We start from the raw sequence: 26486 nt of genomic DNA on the forward strand, positions 1-26486 counted from the left end.
GCAAGGCTTTCCCAAAATTGTCGGTTTTGGTGAAATATCTGAAAATTGCCTCAAAACTTCAACTTCCCAGCACCATATCACCCATGTATCATTACGTACTAAGAAAAAGCACCCTAAATATGATTGCCAGGGTTCCTCTGAACATTTTGGTGGCCATTGTTCATAAGTTTACCAAAGTATCTGGCATTTAGAGGCCCCAAAATGAAGTTAGCGCATACAAACAGTCCCGTGAGTAACTTCATCTAATGAGAAATCAACACATTGACTGCATTTTTGTGGGGTAAAAACACAGAAATATATGTTTACCCCCCAAACCCATATATTTTTGGAAAGTACACATTCTACCGAATCTAAAATGGGTACCCATGCCTTTCTGCTCCAAACTACTGAGTCGCAAGGCTTTCCCACAATTGTCGGTTTTGGTGAAATATCTGAAAATTGCCTCAAAGCTTCAACTTCTCAGCACCATATCACCCATGTATCGTTACGCACCAAAAAAAAACACCCTAAATATGATTGCCAGGGGTCCTCCAAACAGTTTGGTGCCCACTGTGCATAGGTTTACCAAAGTATATGGCAGTTAGAGGCCCCAAAATGAAGTTAGCGCATACAAATAGTCCTGTGGGTAACTTCAGCTAATGAAAAATCAACACATTGACTGCATTTTTGTGGGGTAAAAACACAGAAATATATGTTTACCCCCCAAACCCATATATTTTTGGAAAGTACACATTCTACCGAATCTAAAATGGGTACCCATGCCTTTCTGCTCCAAACTACTGAGTCGCAAGGCTTTCCCACAATTGTCGGTTTTGGTGAAATATCTGAAAATTGCCTCAAAGCTTCAACTTCTCAGCACCATATCACCCACGTATCGTTACGCACCAAAAAAAAACACCCTAAATATGATTGCCAGGGGTCTTCCAAACAGTTTGGTGCCCACTGTGCATAGGTTTACCAAAGTATATGGCAGTTAGAGGCCCCAAAATGAAGTTAGCGCATACAAATAGTCCTGTGGGTAACTTCAGCTAATGAAAAATCAACACATTGACTGCATTTTTGTGGGGTAAAAACACAGAAATATATGTTTACCCCCCAAACCCATATATTTTTGGAAAGTACACATTATACAGAATCTAAAATGGGTACCCATGCCTTTCTGCCCCAAACTACTGAGTCGCAAGGCTTTGCCAAATTTGGCGGTTTTGGTAAAATATTCTGAAAATTGCCTCAAAGCTTCAACTTTCCAGCATCGTATTGTCCATGTATCATTACCAGCATAAAGCATCCTAAATATAAACATAGGGGTCTACTAAACAGTTTGATGCCCAATGTGCATAGATATACCAAACTATGTGGGGCACAGAGACCCCCAAATGACAATATGTATAGACATTTTCACGGCTGACGCGCTGGCTGCTGCAATATAACCACCCGGTGTGTGTATTATGCGACATTAGACCACCTAACAGTACAGAGACCCCAGAAAACCATATATTTTCAGAAAGTACACATTCTGACGAATCCAATATGGGTAAATATGTGTTCCTACTGCAAACTGTCAAACTGCAAAGCAATGCTGAACGTAACGGTTTTTATCAAATTTCTGAAAATCGTCACAAAGCTTGAATTTTACCCCATTATATGCCCCACATTTCGTAACTTATCAGCATAAAACATCCTGAATATGAACGCCAGGGGTCTACTGAACACTTTGATGCCCAATATGCATAGATATACCAAACTATGTGGCGCACAGAGACCCCCAAATGACAATAGTGTATATACATTTCACGGCTGACGCACGCTGGCTGCTGCAATATAAGCACCCGGTGTGTGTAATATGCGACATTAGACCCCCCTAACAGTACAGAGACCCCAGAAAACCATATATTTTCAGAAAGTACACATTCTGACGAATCCAAAATGGGTAAATATGTGTTCCTACTGCAAACTGTCAAACTGCAAAGCAATGCTGAACGTAACAGTTTTTATCAAATTTCTGAAAATCGTCACAAAGCTTGAAATTTATCCCATTATATGCCCCACATTTCGTAACTTATCAGCATAAAACATCCTAAATATGAGCGCCAGGGGTCTACTGAACACTTTGATGCCCAAAATGCATAGATATACCAAACTATGTGGCGCACAGAGACCCACAAATGACAATATGTATAGACATTTTCACGGCTGACACGCTGGCTGCAGCAATATAACCACCCGGTGTGTGTGTATTATGCGACATTAGACCACCTAACAGTACAGAGACCCCAGAAAACCATATATTTTCAGAAAGTACACATTCTGACGAATCCAATATGGGTAAATAAGTGTTTCTACTGCAAACTGCCAAACTGCAAAGCAATGCTGAACATAACGGTTTTTATCAAATTTCTGAAAATCGTCACAAAGCTTGAATTTTACCCCATTATATGCCCCACATTTCGTAACTTATCAGCATAAAACATCCTGAATATGAACGCCAGGGGTCTACTGAACACTTTGATGCCCAATATGCATAGATATACCAAACTATGTGGCGCACAGAGACCCCCAAATGACAATAGTGTATACATTTTCACGGCTGACGCGCGCTGGCTGCTGCAATATAAGCACCCGGTGTGTCTAATATGCGACATTAGACCCCCCTAACAGTACAGAGACCCCAGAAAACCATATATTTTCGGAAAGTACACATTCTGACGAATCCAATATGGGTAAATATGTGTTCCTACTGCATACTGTCAAACTGCAAAGCAATGCTGAACGTAACGGTTTTATCAAATTTCTGAAAATCGTCACAAAGCTTGAATTTTACCCCATTATATGCCCCACATTTCGTAACTTATCAGCATAAAACATCCTGAATATGAACGCCAGGGGTCTACTAAACACTTTGATGCCCAATATGCATAGATATACCAAACTATGTGGCGCACAGAGACCCCCAAATGACAATAGTGTATACATTTTCACGGCTGATGCGCGCTGGCTGCTGCAATACAAGCACCTGGTGTGTGTAATATGCGACATTAGACCCCCCTAACAGTACAGAGACCCCAGAAAACCATATATTTTCAGAAAGTACACATTTTGACGAATCCAATATGGGTAAATATGTGTTCCTACTGCAAACTGTCAAACTGCAAAGCAATGCTGAACGTAACGGTTTTTATCAAATTTCTGAACATCGTCACAAAGCTTGAATTTTACCCCATTATATGCCCCACATTTCGTAACTTATCAGCATAAAACATCCTAAATATGAGCGCATGGGGTCTACTGAACACTTTGATGCCCAATATGCATAGATATACCAAACTATGTGGCGCACAGAGACCCCCAAATGACAATATGTATAGACATTTTCACGGCTGACGCGCTGGCTGCTGCAATATAACCACCCAGTGTGTGTATTATGCGACATTAGACCACCTAACAGCACAGAGACCCCAGAAAACCATATATTTTCAGAAAGTACACATTTTGACGAATCCAATATGGGTAAATAAGTGTTTCTACTGCAAACTGCCAAACTGCAAAGCAATGCTGAACATAATGGTTTTTATCAAATTTCTGAAAATCGTCACAAAGCTTGAATTCTACCCCATTATATGCCCCACATTTCGTAGCTTATCAGCATAAAACATCCTAAATATGAGCGCCAGGGGTCTACTGAACACTTTGATGCCCAATATGCATAGATATACCAAACTATGTTGCGCACAGAGACCCCCAAATGACAATATGTATAGACATTTTCACAGCTGACGCGCTGGCTGCTGCAATATAAGCACCTGGTGTGTGTATTATGCGACATTAGACCCCCCTAACAGTACAGAGACCCCAGAAAACCATATATTTTCAGAAAGTACACATTCTGACGAATCCAAAATGGGTAAATAAGTGTTTCTACAGCAAACTGCCAAACTGCAAAGCAATGCTGAACATAACGGTTTTTATCAAATTTCTGAAAATCGTCACAAAGCTTGAATTTTACCCCATTATGTGCCCCACATTTCGTAACGTATCAGCATAAAACATCCTAAATATGAATGACAGGGGTCTACTGAACACTTTGATGCCCAATATGCATAGATATACCAAACTATGTGGCGCACAGAGACCCCCAAATGGATATATAGTAGATAAAATTTACATAGGCAAAACAAAATAACACAGAACAGTGTGAAATGCAAATAAATCACCAAAAACTAATAAAACCACAAAAATCAATGCTTTTTTTTTTTCACACTAGTGTAATCGGCCACCAGAATTACCGTTTGAATATTTTAGCTGGGCCAAATCGATTATACGGGCAGAAACAAGTGAACAACACAAATGCAGAGCTGAAAATGCAATAAAATGGCTAAAAATTCAATAAAATGGCTAAAAATGCACCAAAATACCCAAAATTGCAATATAACCACCAAAATAACATACAAAAGCTATTGCACAGTACGGTTAGCGAATACGCTATTCGGAACGGCAATAAAACATTTTTTTTAGCCCAAAAAGAGACGATGCGATAAGAAAAAAAAAAAAAAAAGCCACAAAGCCATATATGTACATATGCGTGTGCACAACGGGTAAATTGCATGTTATTTGCGCATGTGCGCGTGTGCAAGTGTACATGGGTGCTGTGAGTGTGTGTGACCCCCCCAATCCCCAAAAATCTATGTGTGAGTGTGTGTAAGTGTGAATGTAAGTGTATATTACTGTAATAAGTGTGTGTTGGTGTGTTTGTGTGTTTTTGTGTGTGTAAATGTTACACTTACCTGGGGTAGATGCTGCAGATCGATCAGAAAGGGTCCCACGCAGCAGATCTCCAGCTCCAACGATCATCAGCCATGTGGGGGCGGAGCTGGGCGGAAGTGCGGCGCAGGCAGCAGCAGGACGCATAGGAAACGCGTCCCTGCTGCTGCTTTGGGGCCCCTGGGCGATCGCGCCCCAGGGGCCACACGATCCCCTGCTCTGCTCGTTGTCTAGGGGCAGGGGATCGTGAAGGAGCGGAGCGAGCGGCTCTAACAGCCGCTCCTCCGCTCGCAAACCCGGAAGTGCTGCAGAACGTAGAATCTACGATCTGTGGCACTTTGGTCCTTTGATCCACAGAACGTAGATTCTACGTTCTGTGGCACTTAAAGGGTTAAAGGGTAAGGCATTTTTCAGTAGCAGTAGCACAAAATGTCTCTGTCTTAAATATATTGATAATGGGTTGAGTGCAGAGGACTCTTGTATTTGTCTATATGTATTTTGTGGTCACAGCTTCATTGCACCCCCGTCTAATGGTTTTTAAAATTATTGGTGAGCACAACTTTACCTTGTTTGTTATGACTATGTTACTTCCCCTGCTATACTCGTCCCCTCTATTTCTTGGTTTGGTCTTTTTACTTGGCTTAGATTTTGTTTTGATAAAGGCCTAGTCCAGGTATCCACAAGTTTCAGAGCTCCCAAAACATGTTGGTATTCTTTCTTGTTTGCTTCTGCAACAGTTTCAGCCCAAAAGGTGCAAACTTCTTATAACCCCCAGTTTATGTTCCAGAGGGTGATGGGAATCAAAAAACAAATACTGCTCTGTGTACAGTGTACTTGTATACTGTGTGCTTCAATATACAGGTTTCCCCCCTCTTTGCTAAATGTGCCCCTCAGTGTTAAGTGAAAACTGGAACCTCATGTGCTTTTATTTTGACCCAGGTGTGATCCACATATCGGAACCAATGACTTGGTGTTGTTCTCTTGAAGGTATTCAGGGCTTTATTTGCCACTTCTTCCATGTAAAGGTTTGGTATGATGGGAGATCAAGTTTTTTCCTACTACTCCCAGCAAGAAAACAAAATATCTTGAAAAAAATCGCTAAAACTAATTCAAGCTAATTGATTTGGAAATTATTTATTTTTTTTAAATTAAACAATGTGATTTTCCCTGTGACTGATTTTTTTTCCCATGAGTTTTGAGAAGAGAGGCCTCGTCCTGCTGATCGTTCACTTCTAGTCTTGGAATTCAGGTGAATTTAGGTTTCATTTACTAAGATTCTGATTTGGAGTACAGCAGTAGAGTCCATAGAAACCAATCAGTAGTTAATTTTAATCACTTTACCACTGGTTAAACATATCAAATATTTTCAACCCCTTCTTTGAGGTCAGTCACATGAAAGTTCAGGCCTAATGGGCACTGGAAACTGGAGCTATAATCAACAGCTCAGAGAAGCGGCCAGGCTAATGAACCTTCTGGGGAATCTGCAGGCCAACAAGGTTCTGGATTTCATAATCTGACGTTCTGAAGTTACAAGTGGACATACAACTGAGAGATAATAATGAGATCTGTTTTTTCGTTACAGATGGGTTCTAGGAAGACTTCTTCCCAGAGTATTGCTGGTCTTCCACTCTTTCCAGGGATAAAGACTTGACGTCTTTGTGGTATGTGTGTATATATAATATCTAGCAGCTATAATAGTATTTACATATATATTATTATTATAAATACACATATATACTGTATTATATATAAATATAATAATATTTCCAGCTAGGGCATCTTGAAGAGCATCATCTGTGATAAATTCAAATGCCAGGAGTAATTTCTATATTGTAGTTTTCCATTTAGCATTTACCTGCAAGGTTCCACTTTTAGCAACCATGACTAAAGTATGGCAAATTTGAATTGTTTGAGGGCTTCCAGATTAATCTGTGGACACCACAGTAAATTGAAATGTGACATGGCATATCTCTTATATCAAAAGGTAAGGAATAGCTACACCTAACAGTTTGGAAAGTATCTCTTTCAGCATTATTGGCAACTAGTAATAAGCAACTGGCCTTGCGGATGGTGTATTTTTTGTACTCTATATTTATTTTTGGTTTGGCCAAATCTTTAGATTTTTATGCAGCGATTTCCAGGTCCATAACTGGGTCCTAGATCTGCAATTATCTGCAACCACCATCCCCCAAAAAAGCAGTACCACAACCTATATCTCTGAACTTATAGTCAAGTACCCATTATGCTCTTCTACTGAACAGCTTATCCAAGCTTCACTCATTATACCTTAACATACTCACAGTCACTCATTCAAGACTTTGCTACAGTTGCCCCTTTTCTGGAATTCCCTTCCATCGGACTTTCCCCTAAATGCTGCGCCTTTAATGGATCTCTTACAATCAATTTCTTAAAAGAATTCTTCCCTCATCTAGTTTGGCATTTCATTATAATGCCCTATATGCCACAACCACTGATGATATTGATATGATACTGTACCTGTTTGGGGAGAATAGGTTTGTTATGGAGGTTCCCCTTGTGGATATGTAAGATTTTGCCCTGTCCCACCAAATACTTTCGGGGTTCCCTGATCTGCATTTCTTTGTGTGTTCAGAACATCTTAACATGGTGGAATGCTCTCTTCTGGGAACAACTAGACCTATAGAGGCGAGCAGTTGTTAACCAGCAATATCTTTCTTTCTTAATGAGTAGTTTGTTATTATTTGTAATTGATGCCTGTGTTCCCACAGGGGTACAGATTTATACTTATAAAAGGCTTCTGAGTCATGCTGTTGGTACATGGTAATATCGAAACGCTTTGAGAATCAGAACTCTCAGGCAAAGGATCACTATCTCATAAATTAGAGATGCAGATGTACCTAAGACTTGGCTGGTTTCTCATCTCCACAACGTGGATCCTGTGTACATTTGTTGTAGGAGTGTGTGCCTCCTCAGCCTCCTCGGACTCCAAATTTGGCTGTAAACTGCCCAGCGAGAAGATAACTGGCTACATGAGCCGCCCTGGAGATATTGTTATAGGAGGAACTTTTCCAATTAATTTGGAGAGGGTCCATATTTCCCTCAACTTCACCCGGAAACCCCCTGAACTGACTTGCCAGACGTAAGTACCATGGCGATATCTATCTGTTTATGTTGATCTTTACTTCAAGCTAAGGATTGATTTACTAGCATAGCTGATAATTTGCACCAGACAGTTTCATATTTGATTACATTCTCTAAGTAAGAAGACATCATAAGAAATCAGAAACACTATTGGTCTCTTTTTTTGTAATTCCATTCATCCCAAGGTCTCATTAGATAATTTGCCTCTTGGTCTCTTTTTTTGTAATTCCATTAATGCCAAATTCTCATTTGATAATTTGCCTCTTGCCCCTCTACAGTCAGTCACAGAGAAATCCACATGCTGAAGAATATGCTGCAGTTGAGTTAGATGCAGTCTGCAGTTCATTTAATTAATAAACCATCCTCAACAGCTTTATGCTTGCAGTTGACAGAGGATCATCTCACCCTAACTGCTCTTTAGACTGGGTGCCCTTAGCTCATAACAAGGTTAAAGATATATAAAAATATCAGGGTTACAGTCACCCTGCAATAGTTCCAGGGGTTCCCAGGGCACACATACGCACTCACCCCAAATTTCCCCCTAACTGACCTTCAGGATAAGCCCCCTTAGCTCATAACAAGGTTACAGATATATAGAAACATTGGGGTAACAGTCACCCAGCTATAGTTCCAGGGGTACCCAGGGCACAAATAAGCACTCACCCCAAATCTCCCCCTAACTGACCTTCAGACTGGGCCCCCTTAGCTCATAACAAGGTTACAGATATATAGAAACATTGGGGTGTCACCCAGCTATAGTTCCAGGGGTACACAGGGCACAAATAAGCACTCACCAAAAATCTCACCTTAATCCACTGAAGTGGAATGTTAAGAACTGTTACATGAATCAATATCAATTTTTGGTGGTCCCTCACTCCATGTGTTTCAGGGTATCTCCAACAGAGTAGTAACCCCGTCCAGCCACGAAACTTCCAAATCATCTTAAGAATAAACTCTGGAGAACCACAGCGAATTCAGTGTATTTATTTCACACCTGATGAAGGATATTTATATCCGAAACATGTTGTTAGAAATAAATACACTGAATTCGCTGTGGTTCTCCAGAATTTATTCTTGAACTGTTACATGAGCCTTTTTCTTCATTCATCTAACCTGGGGTGAGGCCCATGGGTTGGATATTTCCATTGTATCTGTGGGACATGCAGTATTGTCCCTATGATCCCAGATACACATCTTTAGAATTTAAATGGTTCTTTAGGATCTCTTAGAAATAATTTCCAACCCACATTTAGTATGCTAAACAAAACTTTATTACAAATTAAGTTAGTAAGAGAATTAAGAATACATCACCAATCGACCAAGCGACAGAGAAGCCCCACATGGTGCACAAGGGCCCTGAGCAGCACATGGGCTGAGACATCTCAGCCAGAAAAATGGGACCCTCCGATTTTAAATGCTCTAATAACAATAAACAAACTCATATCCTTATCAAAACTGCTTGGAACCTATTTCAACAACATCTCTTTCTTCTGATGCACTCCTCAGGAACTGGCCAGGCTCCCAATAAACACACCCAAAGCCAAGAACTTACTGTAACTTATCAATGCTATTAGTATTTGAGCACATATTCAGCCCCATCTATAATAAGGCTTCTATGAGATCTCTCAGAAGTCATAAAAATATTAGAAACTAGCAGAAGTCATAAACACATTATGTAATTGGGTTCAACAGTTTTTTTGTGTAGGTGATGTTTATATTTAGATTTAGATATTTCGATTTTTGGGAGGACCAGGGAGGTTGTAGAGCCAACCAGAATGAGATAATTATATGCACAATTATATGATAAGTGCAAATAAGTGACCTCTGTGCCATTATGACTATTATTGATGCCTTTTAACATTAGGTTCGGAAGTGAGTATTACAAGAGCATGAGGGCCCTGGTTTTTGCTGTGGAGGAAGTTAATGCAGACCCAGACATTCTTCCCAATATTACTTTGGGCTACCAGATTTTTGACACCTGCAACACGTTACGGAGAGCATCGCAAGGGACACTCTGGATCCTGGGTGGAGGGCAAGAAATTATTCCAAATTATTATTGTTCCAGAGGGGAGACACTTGCTGGCATAATCGGAGAATGTGGCTCGACCCCTTCTATTATAATGGCCCAAATTTTGGGACTCTACAGATACCCACAGGTAAATTTAATATACTAATATCTTAAAGGGTAATGGAATTCCCCAACTGTCCCTTTTTTTTAAACTTATTGCAACTATCACAGAGGCCCCCTGCACCCACTCAAGCATAGTTGCCTTCCCTGAAAGGTCCCCAGGCCCCCCCATACTGGTTCTGAATCTACAGAGTTGGGCAGCAGGGTTGGCAGCCACCATCTTTGGCCACATCAAATCTGGTTCTGGATCCTGGCAGAATCCTCAGCCAGGAGCAGGTCTTGGCATCCGTTACACATGCTCCAGGTCAGCAATCTTTGTCTAGAAACAGATGATGATGGCCAACAACAACACTATGCACCTTTAAAATGCTTTTCCAAATTCTATGGATGCTTTATTCTAGTTTCATTGGCACCTTGAGTCTCACTTCTGTTTATTATACGTTTACAGATCAGTTACTTTGCCACCAACCCTATTCTGAGCGACCGAAGTCAGTTTCCATCCTTTTTCCGCACTATCTCTAGTGATGACATTCAAATGAGAGGTCTTGCCCAACTGATCTCATATTTTGGTTGGTCATGGGTTGGTCTCCTGGCAAACGATGATGACTATGGTCAATTTGGGCTTCAGATGGCAAAGCAGGAGATAATAAATTCAGGTGCTTGTGTGGCCTTTGCAGAAAATATCTTGATTGGTAAGCAAGATAAGAATGCCCCCTACCTTGCCCAGGTCATAAAGGAATCAAATGCAAAAGTTGTCCTTGTAATAGCTTCAGATTCTGACTTTCTGATTGTAGTGACAGAACTTTTGAAGCAGAATGTGACTGGTAATGTCTGGGTAGCAACTGAAGGCTGGGCAACATCAACTCTACTGTCAGAAGAAACATTTCAGAGAGTATTGGAGGGCACTATTGGTTTTGCCATACATGGTGTTCAAATGCAGGAGTTTACTGAGTACCTAAGCAACCTCCTACCCTCTAAAAATGTTAATGATCCATTCATATGGCAATACTGGGAGGAAGCCTTCTCTTGTAAATGGCCCCAACTAGGGAATTTAGAATGGATTAGCAATGCTACAATGCGAGCATGTTCAGGAAATGAAATGTTTGATAGACAGTTGACCAAAGAAGATCATCGAGTCTCATTCAATGTCTATACCTCGTTTTATGCTATTGCTTGGGCCCTTCATAGTCTCCTTTATTGTACACCTGGAAATTATCCATTTAATGACAGGTGTGCCAACATCAGATCATTTCAGCCCTGGCAGGTAAGAGACCTTTTCTTTACTACCTTTTAACTGCAATGTATTAGCTTTCTGACAATGACATTTTACTTTCAAAATTTCCAGCTTCTCCACTATGTTCAAAATGTCAACTTTAAGACCAAAGATGGAAGTAACATGTTTTTCAATGAAAAAGGGAACCCTCCAGCTGTTTATGACATAGTGAACTGGCGTCTGGGTTCCAAGGGCAGGATGGAGCAGGTTGTGGTTGGGAGATATGATTTGAACTCCCCAGATCAGGAGACTATGAGTGTAGATAAAAAGGCTGTTACATGGGCCAATAAGGAATCTCAGGTAAGAGGATATATATCTTTTACTGTGTGTGTCGTTGATGCAAGTTATAAGTTCCCAAACTGTGTGGCGTAATGAGGGAGGAGGTCCAGGCTAAATGAGATTTGGAAAAAAGATGCATATTTTATTCACTTGATTTTCATTGAAGCTCAGGCTGAAGATGTATTGTGGTAAATGCTAATTGGTGTCCTCAGCCTCAGGGCTATGGCAGAATGCCTACTATTACAAATTTTCAATTGCAATCACAAACAATGGGGAATGTTAAAATGATGATGTTGAAAACATCATTATAACTATGATATTGAATAATGATTTCTGTAAAACTATATAATTCTATGGTTATTATTAGGTTCCTCTATCCAAGTGCAGTCCAAGTTGTCGGTCAGGATTTAGGAAGGTGATTGTCCCAGGAAAACCCTCTTGCTGCCATGAATGTGCCCGGTGTCCTAATGGACACATTTCAAGCCAGACAGGTACTGTGAATATTAGTTCAACGTTTTTGCACAGTTTCTATCATGTTCCTTGAAAGGACGCTAAATTCGTTCATTTTTTTTAGATGCTGTGGAATGTCATCCATGTTCCTGGGACACATGGCCAAATTTCCAGCAGGACAGATGCTTACCAAGAACTACAGAGTTCCTTTCCTATGAAGAACCTTTGGGTTACAGCTTAGCAGGCATTTCCATCTTCTCTTCTCTAATTGCACTTACTATTCTGGGACTTTTTATTAAATATAAAAGAACACCAATTGTCAGAGCAAACAATTATGCCATTAGTTGTCTTCTCCTGCTTTCTCTGTTCCTCTGTTTCCTTTGCTCTTTAGCTTTCATTGGTTACCCACAACCCGAAATGTGTCTTCTGCGCCAGGTGGCATTTGGGATGGTTTTTGCTCTCTGTATCTCCTGTGTTCTGGCCAAAACCATCATTGTTGTTATTGCCTTTAAAGCAACCAAACCAAACAGCAGGTTAAGAAAGTGGACAGGAGTAAGGGTGTCCTACTGGATCATTGGGTTTGGTGTCTTCATTCAATCATTTCTGTGTTTAATGTGGCTGATATGCTCTCCTCCATTCCCAGAGATTAACACTGACACCAAACCTGGAGTCATTATACTTAACTGCAACGAAGGGTCACCTATTTCTTTCTGGTGCATGCTGGGATATCTTGGTCTCTTGGCCACCATCAGTTTCATTGTTGCTTTCATGGCTAGAAGACTCCCTGACAGTTTCAATGAAACCAAATTTATCACATTCAGTATGTTGGCTTTCCTCAGTGTCTGGGTGTCCTTTATCCCAGCCTATCTCAGTGCACAGGGCATGTATACTGTGGCAATGGAGGTCTTTGCCATCCTGTCTTCCATCTGGGCTGTGGTGGTCTGTATCTTTGTGCCAAAATGTTACATTGTGTTATTCCGGCCCAACCTTAACTCCAGAGAACATCTCATGGCAAAAGTAAGAAGTAAGAAATAAACTATAATACAGATCAGGAGAAGATGATGAGTGTCTCTATGGATAAATCTTTACAATAACCATGAACATTTTATTGGGGCAATAACTTAATGTCCTGAAATAATTGTATTCAAAAAATAATATCCACTGTCATTGGCACATGTATAATTTTCCCCATCTAAAGAATGGAGAGAAGATGGCTTCCAGGTACTGTAGGTTAGGGTCTCAGCAGTCCCACCTTCTACACATAGTTCCTTACATCGCTAAACATTATTTGTGTCTCCATTACATGGCCAGACACTTGTTCTTGGATTACTAGCACCTGACTTTTGGTTCTTTTTTGTGGCATGCCCCTTATCATCGGCATGATTATAACAATATCTTTGATTTACAATTTTCACACATTTGTTTATTTCCTGGTGGCATGTCCATAACTATACCTTTGATTCACAATTTCGTTACATCGATGAATAGACATACTTACAGTGCTGGCAGTTCTATATGGGTTAGATTCAAGTTCACAATACCTAGATTCTAGGGTCAGGCGTCATCTTTCTGAGTTCAAGTAATTCTAAAATGGTCTTCAATGGTCAGGCCAATGGGCCTTCAAAACCAGATAATGAGGACTGTGAAGAAAATTAGGACTGAGAAGGAAATCCAGGAGCAAGGTACAAAAAGTATTGAGTCAAAAAAGTATGGTCCAGGTAAATAAAAAGCAAAATTGTACAACAGTAATTAAGACTGGAAAGGGGGTACCCAGGAACTGCAGCCAGGTTAGAGAATTTAAAGGTGACTGGCATGAAAAGATGTGGTGATATGTCTGTGTGAAACCCATGCTGCACACTGACCAGGAGAAGAAAGAGTGCACCTTATAGTTCCCTCAATCTGATTGGGGAAATGCCCTGTCAAAACAACAGCTACAATTTTTCTCAAGTGACAATAGTCTCTAAGAGGGCTTTTCTTCTGTTTCTTCCGTAGGGTAATTGATAAACTGTTGCAAAACAAATATCTACAAAATCTAAATCTAAAGTGGCCAAAGCAGGATGTATGGTGGAGATCACAATATTCATAATACTTGAGTTAAAAAGAAGCCAGTATATAAAGCCTATAGATGGCTTTTTAGATTAAATAAATAGATATCATTTTTTATATATTTATGTGAATTGTTTTTGTATGGATTTTTATACAGATATCCTTGATCAAGAAATAATGAAGAAAATAAAATAATTACAACCAACATTTGCATATATTTATATTTTATGATTATCTTATAAAAAATAATAATAAATAACACTATTCTGCCAAAAGTGAATTGTTGTTTCTGGACAAGACTTGCCTGTGAATATGATCTAAAAACCCAATATAAAAACATGTTGAGGTGTAACACAAATGAGCTGAGATATTTGTACACAAATGGAAGTTGGAATGATCAATAACTATTAAATGAGAGGTAGAGTTTGACTGTGTGTGTGACAATGATTAAGTAGACCTTTCCGATGATATGTATTTACTTTTTGATAAACTTTGTGTTTGTATTCGCTGAAATCTACCCAGGGAAAGGCAAAAGATATGAGGCTTATGGTGCCAAAGTCCTAGAATGAATCCCTCTGCTCCTCCTGGGACAGAATGTAATATGGGAGCAGCTGATGTTGAGCGGTGAGATAGATGAATGAGTCTAGCAGCAGCATTTAGAACAGATTGGAGTTGTGAAAGGTGACTTGTTGGAATACCTGGGAGGAGTAGGTTGCAGTAATCAAGGCGGGAGATGATAAGAGACTGAATAAGTGTTTTGGTTGATTCTGAACTGAGATATGGTCGTATTCGGGCAATGTTGCACAGCTGAATACAACAAGATTTTGCAAGTGTTTGGATGTGTGGCGTAAAAGACAGATGGGAGTCTAGGATAACTCCTAGGCAGCGTGCCTGTATGGTGGAAAGAAATGTGGTGTTGTACTGTAAGTGATATCTGAGGGACAGGGGAAGTTCTTGGAGGAAATATAATGAGTTCTGTTTTTAAAAGGTTCAGTTTCAGTTGGCTCTGTGACATCCAGGAGGAGACAGCAGAGAGACAGTCTGTAACTTGGAAAGGACAGAAGGAGAGAGGTCAGGAGTAGACAACTAGAGTTGGGTGTCATCAGCATAAAGGTGATACTGAAGTCCAAACTAATGAATATGTTTACCTAGCGAAGTAGTATAGAGCGAGAACATCAGAGGGCCTAAGTCTTGAGGAACTCCATCAGAGAGAGGGAAGTAGAGAGTTAGAAGTAGAGTTAGAGAAAGAAACTTTAAAGGAATGGTCAGACAGATAAGATGTAAACCATGAAAGAGCAGTGTCACGAATGCCAGCTGAGTATAGAATGTCTAGGAGGAATGTGTGGTCAACTGTGTCAAAGGCTGCAGAGAGATCTAGAAGGATAAGTATGGAATAGTGACCTTTAGACTTTGTCAGTAGAAGATTGTTGGTTACTTTGTTGAGTGCAGTTTCAGTTGAGTGTGATGGGTGGAAGCCAGATTGCAGGGGTTGAGAAGGGAGTTGTGAGTGAAATGTTGGATCAGGCATTTGTAAACAAGCCTTTCCAGGAAATTTGGACGTGAATGTAAAAAGAGAAACCGGACAATTGTTAGTGGGAGAGATGGGATCAAAAGAAGGTTTTTTTGAGGATAGGAATGATTAGTGCTTGTTTGTATAAGGATGGAAAAGTACCAGTAGAAAGTGAAAGGTCAAATAGGGGGTAAGTGCAGGAGAGAGTGTATCAGAGATTGGATAGAGGAGGCGAGAGGGTATGGGGTCAAGGGAGCAGGTTGTGGGTTTTGAGCTGGCTAGAAGTTTGCTAACTTCATCTAGTGGTGCGGGGGTGAAGGAGTGCAAAGTGCATATGAGTGGACTGCACGTTAGTCCGAGATTGTTGTCTGACGGTATGTTCAGTCTAATGAGATTGATTTTTTCATTAAAGAAATGAGAAAGATCTTGGGCAGTTACATTAATGGGTGAAGGCATAGGAAAAAGTTAAATGTGGCAAACAGTAGCTGTGGTTTAGAGGACAGAGTGGAGATTAAAGAAGAGAAGTATTGTTCTTTAGCTATTAGGAGAGCATGAATTTGAAGTGGATGAAGTCAGGATCAGTTCATGACTTTCTCCACCGTTTTTCAGCTGATCGACTACATCTTCTGAGGTACCGAGGTACCTGAAAGGAGAGTAGGTGAGTCGGTCCACTGAGAGAGACCAAATGAAGTTGTAAGTGAGAGGAGTTTAGAGGTGGCAGGAGAAGCAGAGTTGTCAATGGCAATGTTGAAGTCACCTAAAATGAGAGCAGGTGCCTCGCTGGAGAGAAAGTATGGAAGCCAAGCAGCAAAGTGAAATCCAACCCCACCGCCATGACAGCCATTCTGTCTAGGGGTGTGAAGCCTCCATAGCAGAGGGCAGCAGGTAAAGCAGTGTCTGTGGGAGAGAGCCATGTTTCAGTGATAGCCAGAAGGTGAAGGGATTTGGATATAAAGAGATCATGGACTGCTGTGAGTTTATTGCAGATTGACCATGCATTCCAGAAGGCACATGAGAAAGGCAGAGAGGGTGCTGGCTTTATGTGAATAAAGTTTGCAGGGTTAGAAGTGCATAAAGTTGTAGAGACTGGAAAAGACATTGTAAAATGCCTGAGAGTGGGAATAGGTGAGGGGAGGAATGAGTGATTGGGACCAGGGTTTGGGGAGATGTCTCCAGCTGCAAGTAACAGTAATAAGGAAAGTGAGACAAGGTGATACCTAGATTTGACATTGTGAGCATTGTATCGTTTGATGGGTTGAGATTTAACAATACAAGACAAGGTGCTTAGATTGAAAGAGGGTGATGGGAGCAATGAAGAGGAGATTACAATTTCAGGATAATTTGATGGATGTTGGCATGCAGAGGATATTTGCAGAAGTATAGAGGAGAGAGAAAAAAAGAAGGCAATCAAATTAAACATTTACACAGTTAAATGGTATAATCTGGCTTGTTTTATAGAAGTATTGTTGAGCAGTGATGTCTTGATGAGATGTCCAATGTTTGTTGGGAGTTTTCAGTCCAACTTCTGTTCAACTGCTGTCTAACTCTATATGTTCTACTTGAAATTCCTGTATGTTACTCTGTCTAACTCTATATGTTGTACTCGAAATTTCTGTATTCAACTCTGTCTAACTGTATATGTTGTACTTAAAATGTCTGTACTTAAGTTGATAAATCTGCCATGGTTCTCTTGCCATGCTCATTCACATTGGTGAGGGTGGGCAGTTGATTAGTTAAGACAAGTTTAAAGACACAAGAATCTCCTAGGAGGCCTGAAAGCATAAAAACCAGAAGCAAAAGACTATTTTATAGTTTATTTCCAAGAGCTGTCAGACTAACTGCAAACGAGTCCTACAGATAAGAAAGAAGAATTGTAAAAAATCAATTTGTGTCTCGCTGCACTGTGCTGCAAAAGAAATTCCTATGTACTTCTGGTACAAATGGCAATAGATAACTACTTGACTTAACTTGACTTGACTTGGTCTGGTTATCTAACAGAACATCGGTAATTAAACAATTAATAGGACTGAGCCAATGTGGCAATACAATTGACATCCCAACCCTTCACTCAAGCAATAAGGAAAGTTGCTAGATAAACTAAAACAATATAACATTTAACACATACCCCACAATTGAATAATTGACAATGGCAATAAAAAGTTTTGCAGTTGACTTGAATGGTGATTTGCAGAAAGCAAGGAGTAGTAAAGCTGAATTAGCAGGAATTAGACATACGTGGAAAATATGAGAAGGAGAGATGTGGTTCAGCAGGTATCCATGGAGTCTTACTCTATCTGTTGTACTTAAAATTTCTGTACGTTAACTTGCTGGACTTTAAGTTGTTAAATCTTCCATGCTCACCCCTGCCAGCCCCCCACCCCTGTAATACAAAGTGCATTACAAACACTAATTAAGAAATTTCTACTCTTTAAAAGAAAAGGAGACGGTTCACAGACAGATTGTCTTCTTCTGCTATTTCGTTCTTCAATGGTCCCGGGCCAAAGCATGCACAGTAGAGTGAAGCCATCTGTTTGTTTAAATTTCAGCACAGGTCTATCTGTAGTGAAGAAGGAAGAAGCAAAAAGATGGTCGCTCTGTTGTGCCCACTCAGTAGTACCCCAAGGCATTGCAGTTTTCTGCTAATAGGAGCACAAGCCAAGGGTATTAGATAAGTGATTATAATCTCGGGTTGGCACCTCATCAGTGATTTAACCTTCCATTATCCTTTAAGAGTTCTTTCTAATGAGATATTTGTTCTAAAGATGGTCATACAAGGCCTGATAAACGTTGTTGACTATGACCCTTCAGACTGAGACAGCAGTATATTGGGCAATGTATGGGAACCTCCTAATGGCCTGTCTGACCAATATCTGGGTGAAAATGAGCCATCTACTGGGTAGGTTTGAAAACCCAGACAGCTCATTGTGGGGCCCCATTTTATATCCTGGGGGCCAACCCATCAGATCATCCCAATTTTGCCCTATATGTTCATGGCCAAATCAGGTTAAGATTGTTTTTATGTATGAAAAAGGGGCAAACATTATTATGGGTAGAAGACACATTATATATAATATAGACTATATGGATATCTTTATAAAGCATCTCTTTTGGAGGTTCCTAGTTCAGATGTTCCCAGTTCAGCTGGCACGTGAGGAACTAGTCATATCACTGCTGTGCAGAGGGGGGCTCTTTGGGAGATTCGTGCAAAGTGAGGTGGAAAGATTGGAAAATAAAATCTGTCATTCCTGGAAACATTACAAACTGCAATTAAAATACACAACATAATTAATGTATGTTTTCCCAGAAGTCCAATCATATGGTACACATGCAGTATAAAAGTAATGTAGAGTACATTATGGATATAAATAATAAGCGTGTGGTGCACTCATAGCCAAGGGTGGCACTATTGTGTGTCTTGCTTTCACTGTAGGTTCCTTGTTTGACGCAGACAAACTGAAAGATCTCTATCCTGTGCATGTGCCATAGTCAGACTTGTTAGAGATGAACACCAAAAGACAAAGGTGCCACACAACTATTCGTGGCCTCCAGCCTGTGACTGTTCTCCTTTATTCTGTAGCCATTGCTGTGGGTTCTTGCTGGGAATCTGGGAAAGGCTGCAGTCTATCCAGTGGTAACATGAGTGGGTTTCTGAGTCAACCAGGAGATATTATTATTGGGGGAACCTTTCTCATTCACATGAACTGGAATTATATCCAACCCCTATTCACCACCAATCCCACCGACCTGCAGTGTCAGACGTAAGTCATGTTTTTATCTTGTTACCTCTTTTCAGTGCATTGTATTTGCTTTTTTTCTACATAATACACAAAGCCAAACCAGTCTGTAAGTGGTGCAGGTCAGTGGCAAATTGTGTCCAAACTAGGCATGAGGCCAGAGCTCCATTCTGCTATAAGCATCTAGCGACGTGCCCACTAAAGCTTAGTCCAAATGCTATTGCTACTTTTTATTACCGTACATGTGAAATCCCATAAGCTCTCATCTCTACTTTCTACTTGAGTACCACAAATCATTGATTCCACTTTTACATGTGTAATGGGTTGGGAATACTCCCTTTATATAACATGTTCCATTTCTTTTATGCCCCATTGTATATTTTCATTCACAGGCACCTTCCAAAAATAAGATTACCATATACTGATCCCATTGACACCATATATTTGTGTTTGTTGGTCATGAGATATGCCACACTGTCACTGCTTGCTTCTATCTAAAATATCCAGGCTAGGTTGCTGTGAATCCATAATTTTTTCTCCTTGTCTCAGATTCGGAAGTGAGTATTACCAAGGTATGCATGCCTTGATGTTCGCTGTCCAAGAGATCAACAAAAACCCTGAGCTTCTCCCCAACACAACTTTGGGTTTCCAGATATTTGACACCTGCATAGCCATGAGACGCGCAGCACAAGGAATGTTCTGGATGTTATCAGGGAGACAAGAGCTCACCCCAAATTATCACTGCAACAGAGAGTCAAGTCTGGCTGGTATTATTGGAGATTCTGGCTCCACCAAGGCTATTTTGATGGCTCAGATCTTAGGACTCCACCATTACCCACAAGTAAGAGTAAAAGATGTGCCATATTTGTTGTAAATGGCCTGATTCTTTGAATAAAATAACACCTATGATCGCAAAAGAAGTCAGTATACTAGGGTAATCTATAACAGTACTGGTATATTTCTTTTTTTTGTTTCATTAATTGCATTGCTCTGATACAGTGTTTACAGTCACCAATTAATTGTACCAGCTAATTTGCAATACATATATTCCCCCACCTATATTTTGTAAACTTGGGAACACAAGTTTTGTTTCATTGTTTCATCTTGTCTTCTTACTTTTATGTTTGTTTAAAGTGAAATTAATGGAATACATGAGACCAAAGGTTCAATGAAGAAAGAGGCGTATGTGTGTGCCAGATGCAGTATCATGGATTGATCAGTGCTTTAGGCACCCTACCCATTTTCCTTGTGAATTGATTCATTATCTTTTTTAATTTGTTTACAGATAAGTTATTATGCAACCAGTCCTCTTCTCAGCAACCGAGCCTTGTTTCCTTCCTTTTTCCGTACTATACCTAGTGATGAGTTTCAAATGAAAGGATTGGCCCAGCTTGTCTCTAAGTTTGGTTGGTCATGGGTTGGTCTTTTGGCAACTGACAATGACTATGGGCAATATGGGATGCAGGTGGTAAAGCAAGAAGTGCTCAAAGCTGGGGCTTGTGTTGCATTTATTGTAGATATTATGACCGGCAAGCCTGACAGGAATGCTCCCCAGATTGCTCGGATCCTCAGAGAGTCAACAGCTAAGGTTGTAGTTGTGATGGCCTCTGACGCTGATTTTATGATTGTGCTGGAAGAACTCTTGAGGCAGAATGTGACTGGCAAAGTCTGGGTAGGCAGTGAAGCCTGGGCAGGTTCCACTTTACTATCAGCAAAAAGATTTCAGGCTGTTTTGGTGGGCTCAGTTGGCTTTAGCATCCACGCTGATCAGATATCTGGGTTTGCAGAGTATTTTGAAAGCCTCAATCCATATTCAGATCTTCATGATCCATTCATAAAGGAATTTTGGGAACACGCTTTCTCTTGTAAGTGGCTCTACCAAGATGATTTAGTCATCAATGCCTCACTCCAGCCATGTACAGGGAAAGAAAAATTGGGGAATGTCATGTTGAAAACAGACTTTCGACTTTCTCTCAATGTCTACACTGCAGTTTATGCATTTGCTTGGGCCCTACAAAATCTTTATGACTGTCAGCTTGGAAAAGGACCATTTCAGCATGGGAGCTGTGCCAACATCTCCTTTTTTCAGCCTTGGCAAGTAAGAGACCATTCTCCTACTCCTCAGCTTCAAACTTCTCATGTGATATTGGTGTCCTCTTCTTTCATTACCTTCCTTTCTTGTTTTTTCAGCTTTTCTACTACATTAAACATGTCAATTTTAAAACCAAAGATGGGAACCATATATTTTTTGATGCTAAAGGGAACCCCCCACCAATTTATGATATTATAAACTGGCGGGTGAGTGCTAAGGGCTCTACAGAGCAGATTATTGTAGGGAGTTATGATGCAAGTGCACCAGATGGGAAGAACTTACCTGTGAACACATCTACAATATTATGGAACACTGGTGAAACTCAGGTATGAGAAAATAATTCACTTAATTGTGCTTTAAGAATATATAACATTGAGAACATTTTTTTCTTATTTTAATGGTGAAGGGCACAAGGCCCTTTATTATTATTTTTCTCTCACCACCATTTTTGGGGGGGAGACAGGGGGTAAAGGGATTTTGTGTGGTGTAGCAATTATTATTGGAAATCCAATTCAATAGATTGTCTTACAGGTATAGTGCATAGGATTTTGGAGAGACATTCTCATCCCACATGCAAGTAGGGTTGGTAGAATATGTGGTATAAATTCACTAGATAAACTTTTACTTTGCATAGAAGATGTTTCTAGCCCTTTGGATTTGCAATAGAGTTTACAGGGAAGTGCACATCTGTGCACATTCTCACCACACATCCAAACGCGGACAATTTTCTCAGTTCAGACCAAAACACTTATCCAGTCTCTTATTATCTCCCGCCTTGACTACTGCAACCTACTCCTTGCAGGTATTCCAACAAGTCATCTTTCACAACTCCAATCTGTTCTAAATGCTGCTGCTAGACTCATTCATTTATCTCACAGGCCAACATCAGCTGCTTCCAAATGCATGTCCCTTCACTGACTCCCAATCTCCTCTAGAATCAAATTTACATTCAAGGCCCTTAATAGTGAAGCCACTCCCTATATTTCATCTCTGATACACTCCTACATTCAACCTTTGCTCTGCTTCTGACCTTCACCTCTCTTCTCCTCTCATCACCTCAGCCTATTCAATGTTATTTTTTCAACGAGCATAAGTGGTGAAATGTCAACTGCTGTAGACTTACTTTATAATACTAGATACTGTATATTATGACCTGCATGAATGAAAATCTTCATGGACAATCCAGATAAGTGCTAATGTGATGAGCCTGTGGGTTTCTGGTCATCCTTAGGAATGGTAAAGATCAGTGTCTCATCCCACTAAAATCAAGTTAACCTAGAGAAATCCCAAGCTAAAGTAAATAGACTATTTCAATATACAATTTTGAATTAATGCCAAAACTCAAAAGTTACCTAAACTTTATCTTCAACCAAAAAATTTCTAGTCTGTTGGGGGCTATTTCACTCTCACAATGTTACAGGGCAACACTTTTGAAATAAAAAAAATAACAAAAGTGGTATAAAGGTGATACCTTTATTGGCTAACTATTATAATCATAACAAGCTTTCAGAACATTTTAGTTCCTTTTTCAAGCGGATTACACTGAAGCTGTGGGGTTCTCTGGTATATACAACATTCAGCTCATAGGTCAAATGACCAACAAAAAGGAATATCACTCTATGTGTGAGGTGTCAAAGTCATTTACAAGGGGATCTGCAAGAGATAAGCAGATAAGGCTCAAGATAATGTGAGTCAAAGAGGCTGAGTATAAATTAGGGCTGAATTATTGGAGTGTAGAATCAAAGGAATTCCATATGATCTCTTACTCCATATCCAGACATGTTGGTATTTCTGACCTGGCGCAGTCCTTTCTTAGTCTACATAATTAGCCAGAAATCCAAGGCCCAGGTTTAGTTCATTCTTCAGAGAATTGAAAGTTTCCATGAATTTGTATTCCCACACTTTTCTTTCATTATCTGTTTTAAAATTGCCCTTAAGAACCAACATTCTTAAATCCTTTATGGAGTGATGAGGGCTATTGAAATGATTTCCTGTTGGCGTGTCCAGTTTTTTATTGGTTATAGTGAATTGGTGTTGTGTATTTCTCTTTCTCAGGCTTTGCCCAGTCTCTCCTATATATAGTCCCCCTGTTATCCATTTAGTGTATTGTATTAAATGTGGTGTATTTAATACACTAAATGCATATCACCCATAATAGAAAAAACACCAGCGTTTTTTGGGACTTAGAAAAATTTTTAACTTTTTTTGAAGAAATCGCTACTCTATTGCGCTTCGCCTGGTCTGAGGTGGCGAAGGAAGTCTAGCGTAAAAGGTAGCGTTCAGAACAATTTGCGCGTTAGTGAATTTGCGTAGTTACATCCGTTGCGCAAATTCGCCAGGCGTAAGGGTGCGAAGTTACCGTTAGTGAATTTGCGAAGTAACGAAAATGCCCAACGCTAGCGAATTGACGCTAGCGTTAGGTGCTTCGGCGCATAGTGAATTTGCCCCATAGATTGATGTTCCTTTTTGTTGGTCATTTGACCTATGAGCTGAATATTGTATATACAGTATACCAGAGAACCCCACAGCTTCAGTGTAATCGGCTTGAAAAAGGAACTAAAATGTTCTGAAAGCTTGTTATGCTTATATTAGTTAGCCAATAAAGGTATCACCTTTATACCACTTTTGTTATTTTTTTTATTTCAAAAGTGTTGCCCTGTAACATTTTTACTTGCTAACACAGTACAGCAACTTTACCTACTCTCACAATAAAAATTGCAAAAGGAAGAGAGTTCATCCTCAGATCTTCTATTTGAGTATTGATATCATTATCTATCCAACATTAGATTCTAACACTGAATTCTTTATGCCATAGATTCCTCTTTCCAGATGCAGTGAAAGCTGTCCAGTAGGGTTTATAAAGTTGACATTACCAGGAAAACCAATCTGCTGTTTCCAATGTGTTCGGTGTCCTCAAGGACAAATATCAAACCAAACAGGTAAGAAATGGAATGTATTTAATTATTGGCATGTTTGTTTTACTGAATGAACATTTCTTACCTTTCTAGATGCTGTAATGTGTCAGCAATGTTCATGGGATACATGGTCCAGTTTTCAACAAGACAAATGCATCCCAAAGGCAATAGATTTTCTCTCCTATGAAGAACTCTTGGGTTTAAGTCTAGCAGCAATTTCTATTTCTTCCTCAGTTGTTCCACTTTGTATTGCGAGCATTTTTATGTGTCATAAAACCACACCAGTTGTTAGAGCCAACAACTATTCCCTTAGTTGCCTTCTCCTGCTCTCCTTGTTCCTCTGTTTCCTTTGCTCTTTAGGGTTCATTGGTTACCCACAATCTGAAATGTGTCTTCTGCGCCAGGTGGCATTTGGGATGGTTTTCTCTCTGTGTATCTCTAGTGTTCTGGCTAAAACCATTACTGTTGTTATAGCTTTCACTGCAATTCAGCCTGGCAGCAGGTTAAAAAGGTGGACAAGCGTTAAGGTGTCCTACTGTGTTGTTGTGTTTTGCATGTGTATTCAGTTATCTGTGTGCATAGTGTGGCTTTCCTTCTCCCCTCCATTTCCAGAGTATGATATCAAAACCCAACCTGGAGTCATCATAATAAACTGCAATGAAGGGTCACCCACTGCTTTCTGGTGCATGCTGGGATTTCTGGGCATATTGGCTTCTATCAGTTTCATTGTTGCTTTCCTGGCTAGGAGACTCCCTGACAGCTTCAATGAAGCCAAATTCATTACATTTAGCATGCTGGCCTTTCTCACTGTCTGGATATCCTTTATCCCAGCATACTTCAGCGCACGGGGAAAATACACTGTAGCCATGGAGATCTTTGCCATCTTGTCTTCTACCTGGGCTATGGTGGCCTGTATTTTTATGCCAAAGTGTTACATTATATTGTTAAGACCTGATATGAATTCCAGAGAACTTCTCATGAGAAGAGGCAGAGCCCAGTGATAGTTCAAAACTTCCTGGAAATTAGATATATACCTGAAGGGATCAAGGAAAGGGAATTTGTGGGGGCAGATCCCTATTTTTTAGATAATGTCATAAAATTATTTTTATTTTGATAGAAAAATTTATATTCCAAAGAGCAACTTTAAGGGGCTGATTCACTATGGGTCGAATATCGAGGGTTAATTAACCCTCGATATTCGACTAGGAACTGAAATCCTTCAACTTTGAATATCGAAGTCGAAGGATTTAGCGCAAATTCTGCGATCGTACGTTCGAAGGATTATTCCTTTGATCGAACGATTAAATCCTTCTAATCGAACGATTTGAAGGATTTAAATCCAACGATCGAAGGAATATCCTTCGATCAAAAAAACTTAGGCAAGCCTATGGGGACCTTCCCCATAGGCTAACATTGACTTCGGTAGCTTTTATCTGCCGAACTAGGGGGTCAAATTTTTTTTTAAAGAGACAGTACTTCGACTATCGTTGGTCGAATAGTCGAACGATTTTTACTTCGAATCCTTCGATTCGAAGTCGTAGTCGAAGGTCGAACTAGCCCATTCGATGGTCGAAGTAGCCCAAAAAATACTTCGAAATTCGAAGTTTTTTTACTTCGAATCCTTCACTCGAATTTAGTGAATCGGCCCCTAATAGTTTAGATCAAATTTATTTTTTATAGTTATTTATTGTAATGTAAGGGTTCTAGCACTTTTAGAATTTTAAGATTTCTGTTTTAAAAATTAAGATTAAAAAATTCAAACAATTAAATCTTAGAGTGAAGTTGTTTCTGTATTTTGTTTCCTCCATTGAAATTTTGCCTTAAATTCCAGCTCTAATGCAGCATATTCTCAGACTATAGCTACTTATTCTCTAAATTATAGGAAATTAAAAATTGCAAATAATTCAAAAACTACAAGTTCAACCATTGCAAAACAAGCTGCAAGTGGATTGAGAAGAAAAAAAAGCAACCAGCCCTCCATCTCAATAATGAGGGTTGCACAGCTGTATACATTCACTTGTTTTATCTTTGGATGTGCGAAAGACATTTGAGCAGATTTATTAAAGGGCAAAGTGTCCATCGCTAGATAGAATTCACCAGAAATCCAATCTGCAGGGACACCGACAAATTACTAACAGCTGTAAAGGACAATTCACTATAGAAAGAGACAATTGCTAGCAC

General features: G+C 39.9%; 3 protein-coding genes across 3 annotated transcripts; all 3 read left to right on the plus strand.

Moving 5' to 3' along the window:
- Positions 1-7622: 7622 nt before the first annotated feature.
- On the plus strand, positions 7623-13043 carry LOC108710445 (vomeronasal type-2 receptor 1). Its single transcript, XM_041585681.1, has 5 exons — positions 7623-7876; positions 9743-10034; positions 11352-11579; positions 11926-12049; positions 12133-13043. Exons 1-5 carry the CDS (start codon positions 7623-7625, stop codon positions 13041-13043), a joined length of 1809 nt encoding a protein of 602 aa, XP_041441615.1.
- Positions 13044-19200: 6157 nt separating this feature from the next.
- LOC108710446 (extracellular calcium-sensing receptor) lies at positions 19201-21722 on the plus strand. The gene is made up of 4 exons (XM_041585682.1): positions 19201-19322; positions 19848-20139; positions 20584-21396; positions 21489-21722. Exons 1-4 carry the CDS (start codon positions 19201-19203, stop codon positions 21720-21722), a joined length of 1461 nt encoding a protein of 486 aa, XP_041441616.1.
- Positions 21723-22982: 1260 nt separating this feature from the next.
- On the plus strand, positions 22983-25306 carry LOC121401302 (vomeronasal type-2 receptor 26-like). Its single transcript, XM_041585683.1, has 3 exons — positions 22983-23077; positions 24220-24329; positions 24399-25306. Exons 1-3 carry the CDS (start codon positions 22983-22985, stop codon positions 25304-25306), a joined length of 1113 nt encoding a protein of 370 aa, XP_041441617.1.
- The last annotated feature ends 1180 nt before the right edge of the window (positions 25307-26486 follow it).

This window comes from Xenopus laevis, chromosome 3L (genome assembly GCF_017654675.1).
Source record: "Xenopus laevis strain J_2021 chromosome 3L, Xenopus_laevis_v10.1, whole genome shotgun sequence".
Classification (NCBI taxonomy): domain Eukaryota; kingdom Metazoa; phylum Chordata; class Amphibia; order Anura; family Pipidae; genus Xenopus; species Xenopus laevis.

Coding starts and splice junctions, on each gene's coding strand:
- LOC121401302 (XM_041585683.1), top strand. CDS start 22,983: ATGACCAACAAAAAGGAATATCACTCTATGTGTGAGGTGTCAAAGTCA. Junction 23,078..24,219: donor CAGATAAGGCTCAAGATAAT/GTGAGTCAAAGA, acceptor TCCTCTTTCCAG/ATGCAGTGAAAGCTGTCCAG. Junction 24,330..24,398: donor ACAAATATCAAACCAAACAG/GTAAGAAATGGA, acceptor TTACCTTTCTAG/ATGCTGTAATGTGTCAGCAA.
- LOC108710445 (XM_041585681.1), top strand. CDS start 7,623: ATGCAGATGTACCTAAGACTTGGCTGGTTTCTCATCTCCACAACGTGG. Junction 7,877..9,742: donor CCTGAACTGACTTGCCAGAC/GTAAGTACCATG, acceptor TTTTAACATTAG/GTTCGGAAGTGAGTATTACA. Junction 11,580..11,925: donor GGGCCAATAAGGAATCTCAG/GTAAGAGGATAT, acceptor GGTTATTATTAG/GTTCCTCTATCCAAGTGCAG.
- LOC108710446 (XM_041585682.1), top strand. CDS start 19,201: ATGAGTGGGTTTCTGAGTCAACCAGGAGATATTATTATTGGGGGAACC. Junction 20,140..20,583: donor GACTCCACCATTACCCACAA/GTAAGAGTAAAA, acceptor ATTTGTTTACAG/ATAAGTTATTATGCAACCAG. Junction 21,397..21,488: donor CCTTTTTTCAGCCTTGGCAA/GTAAGAGACCAT, acceptor TTGTTTTTTCAG/CTTTTCTACTACATTAAACA.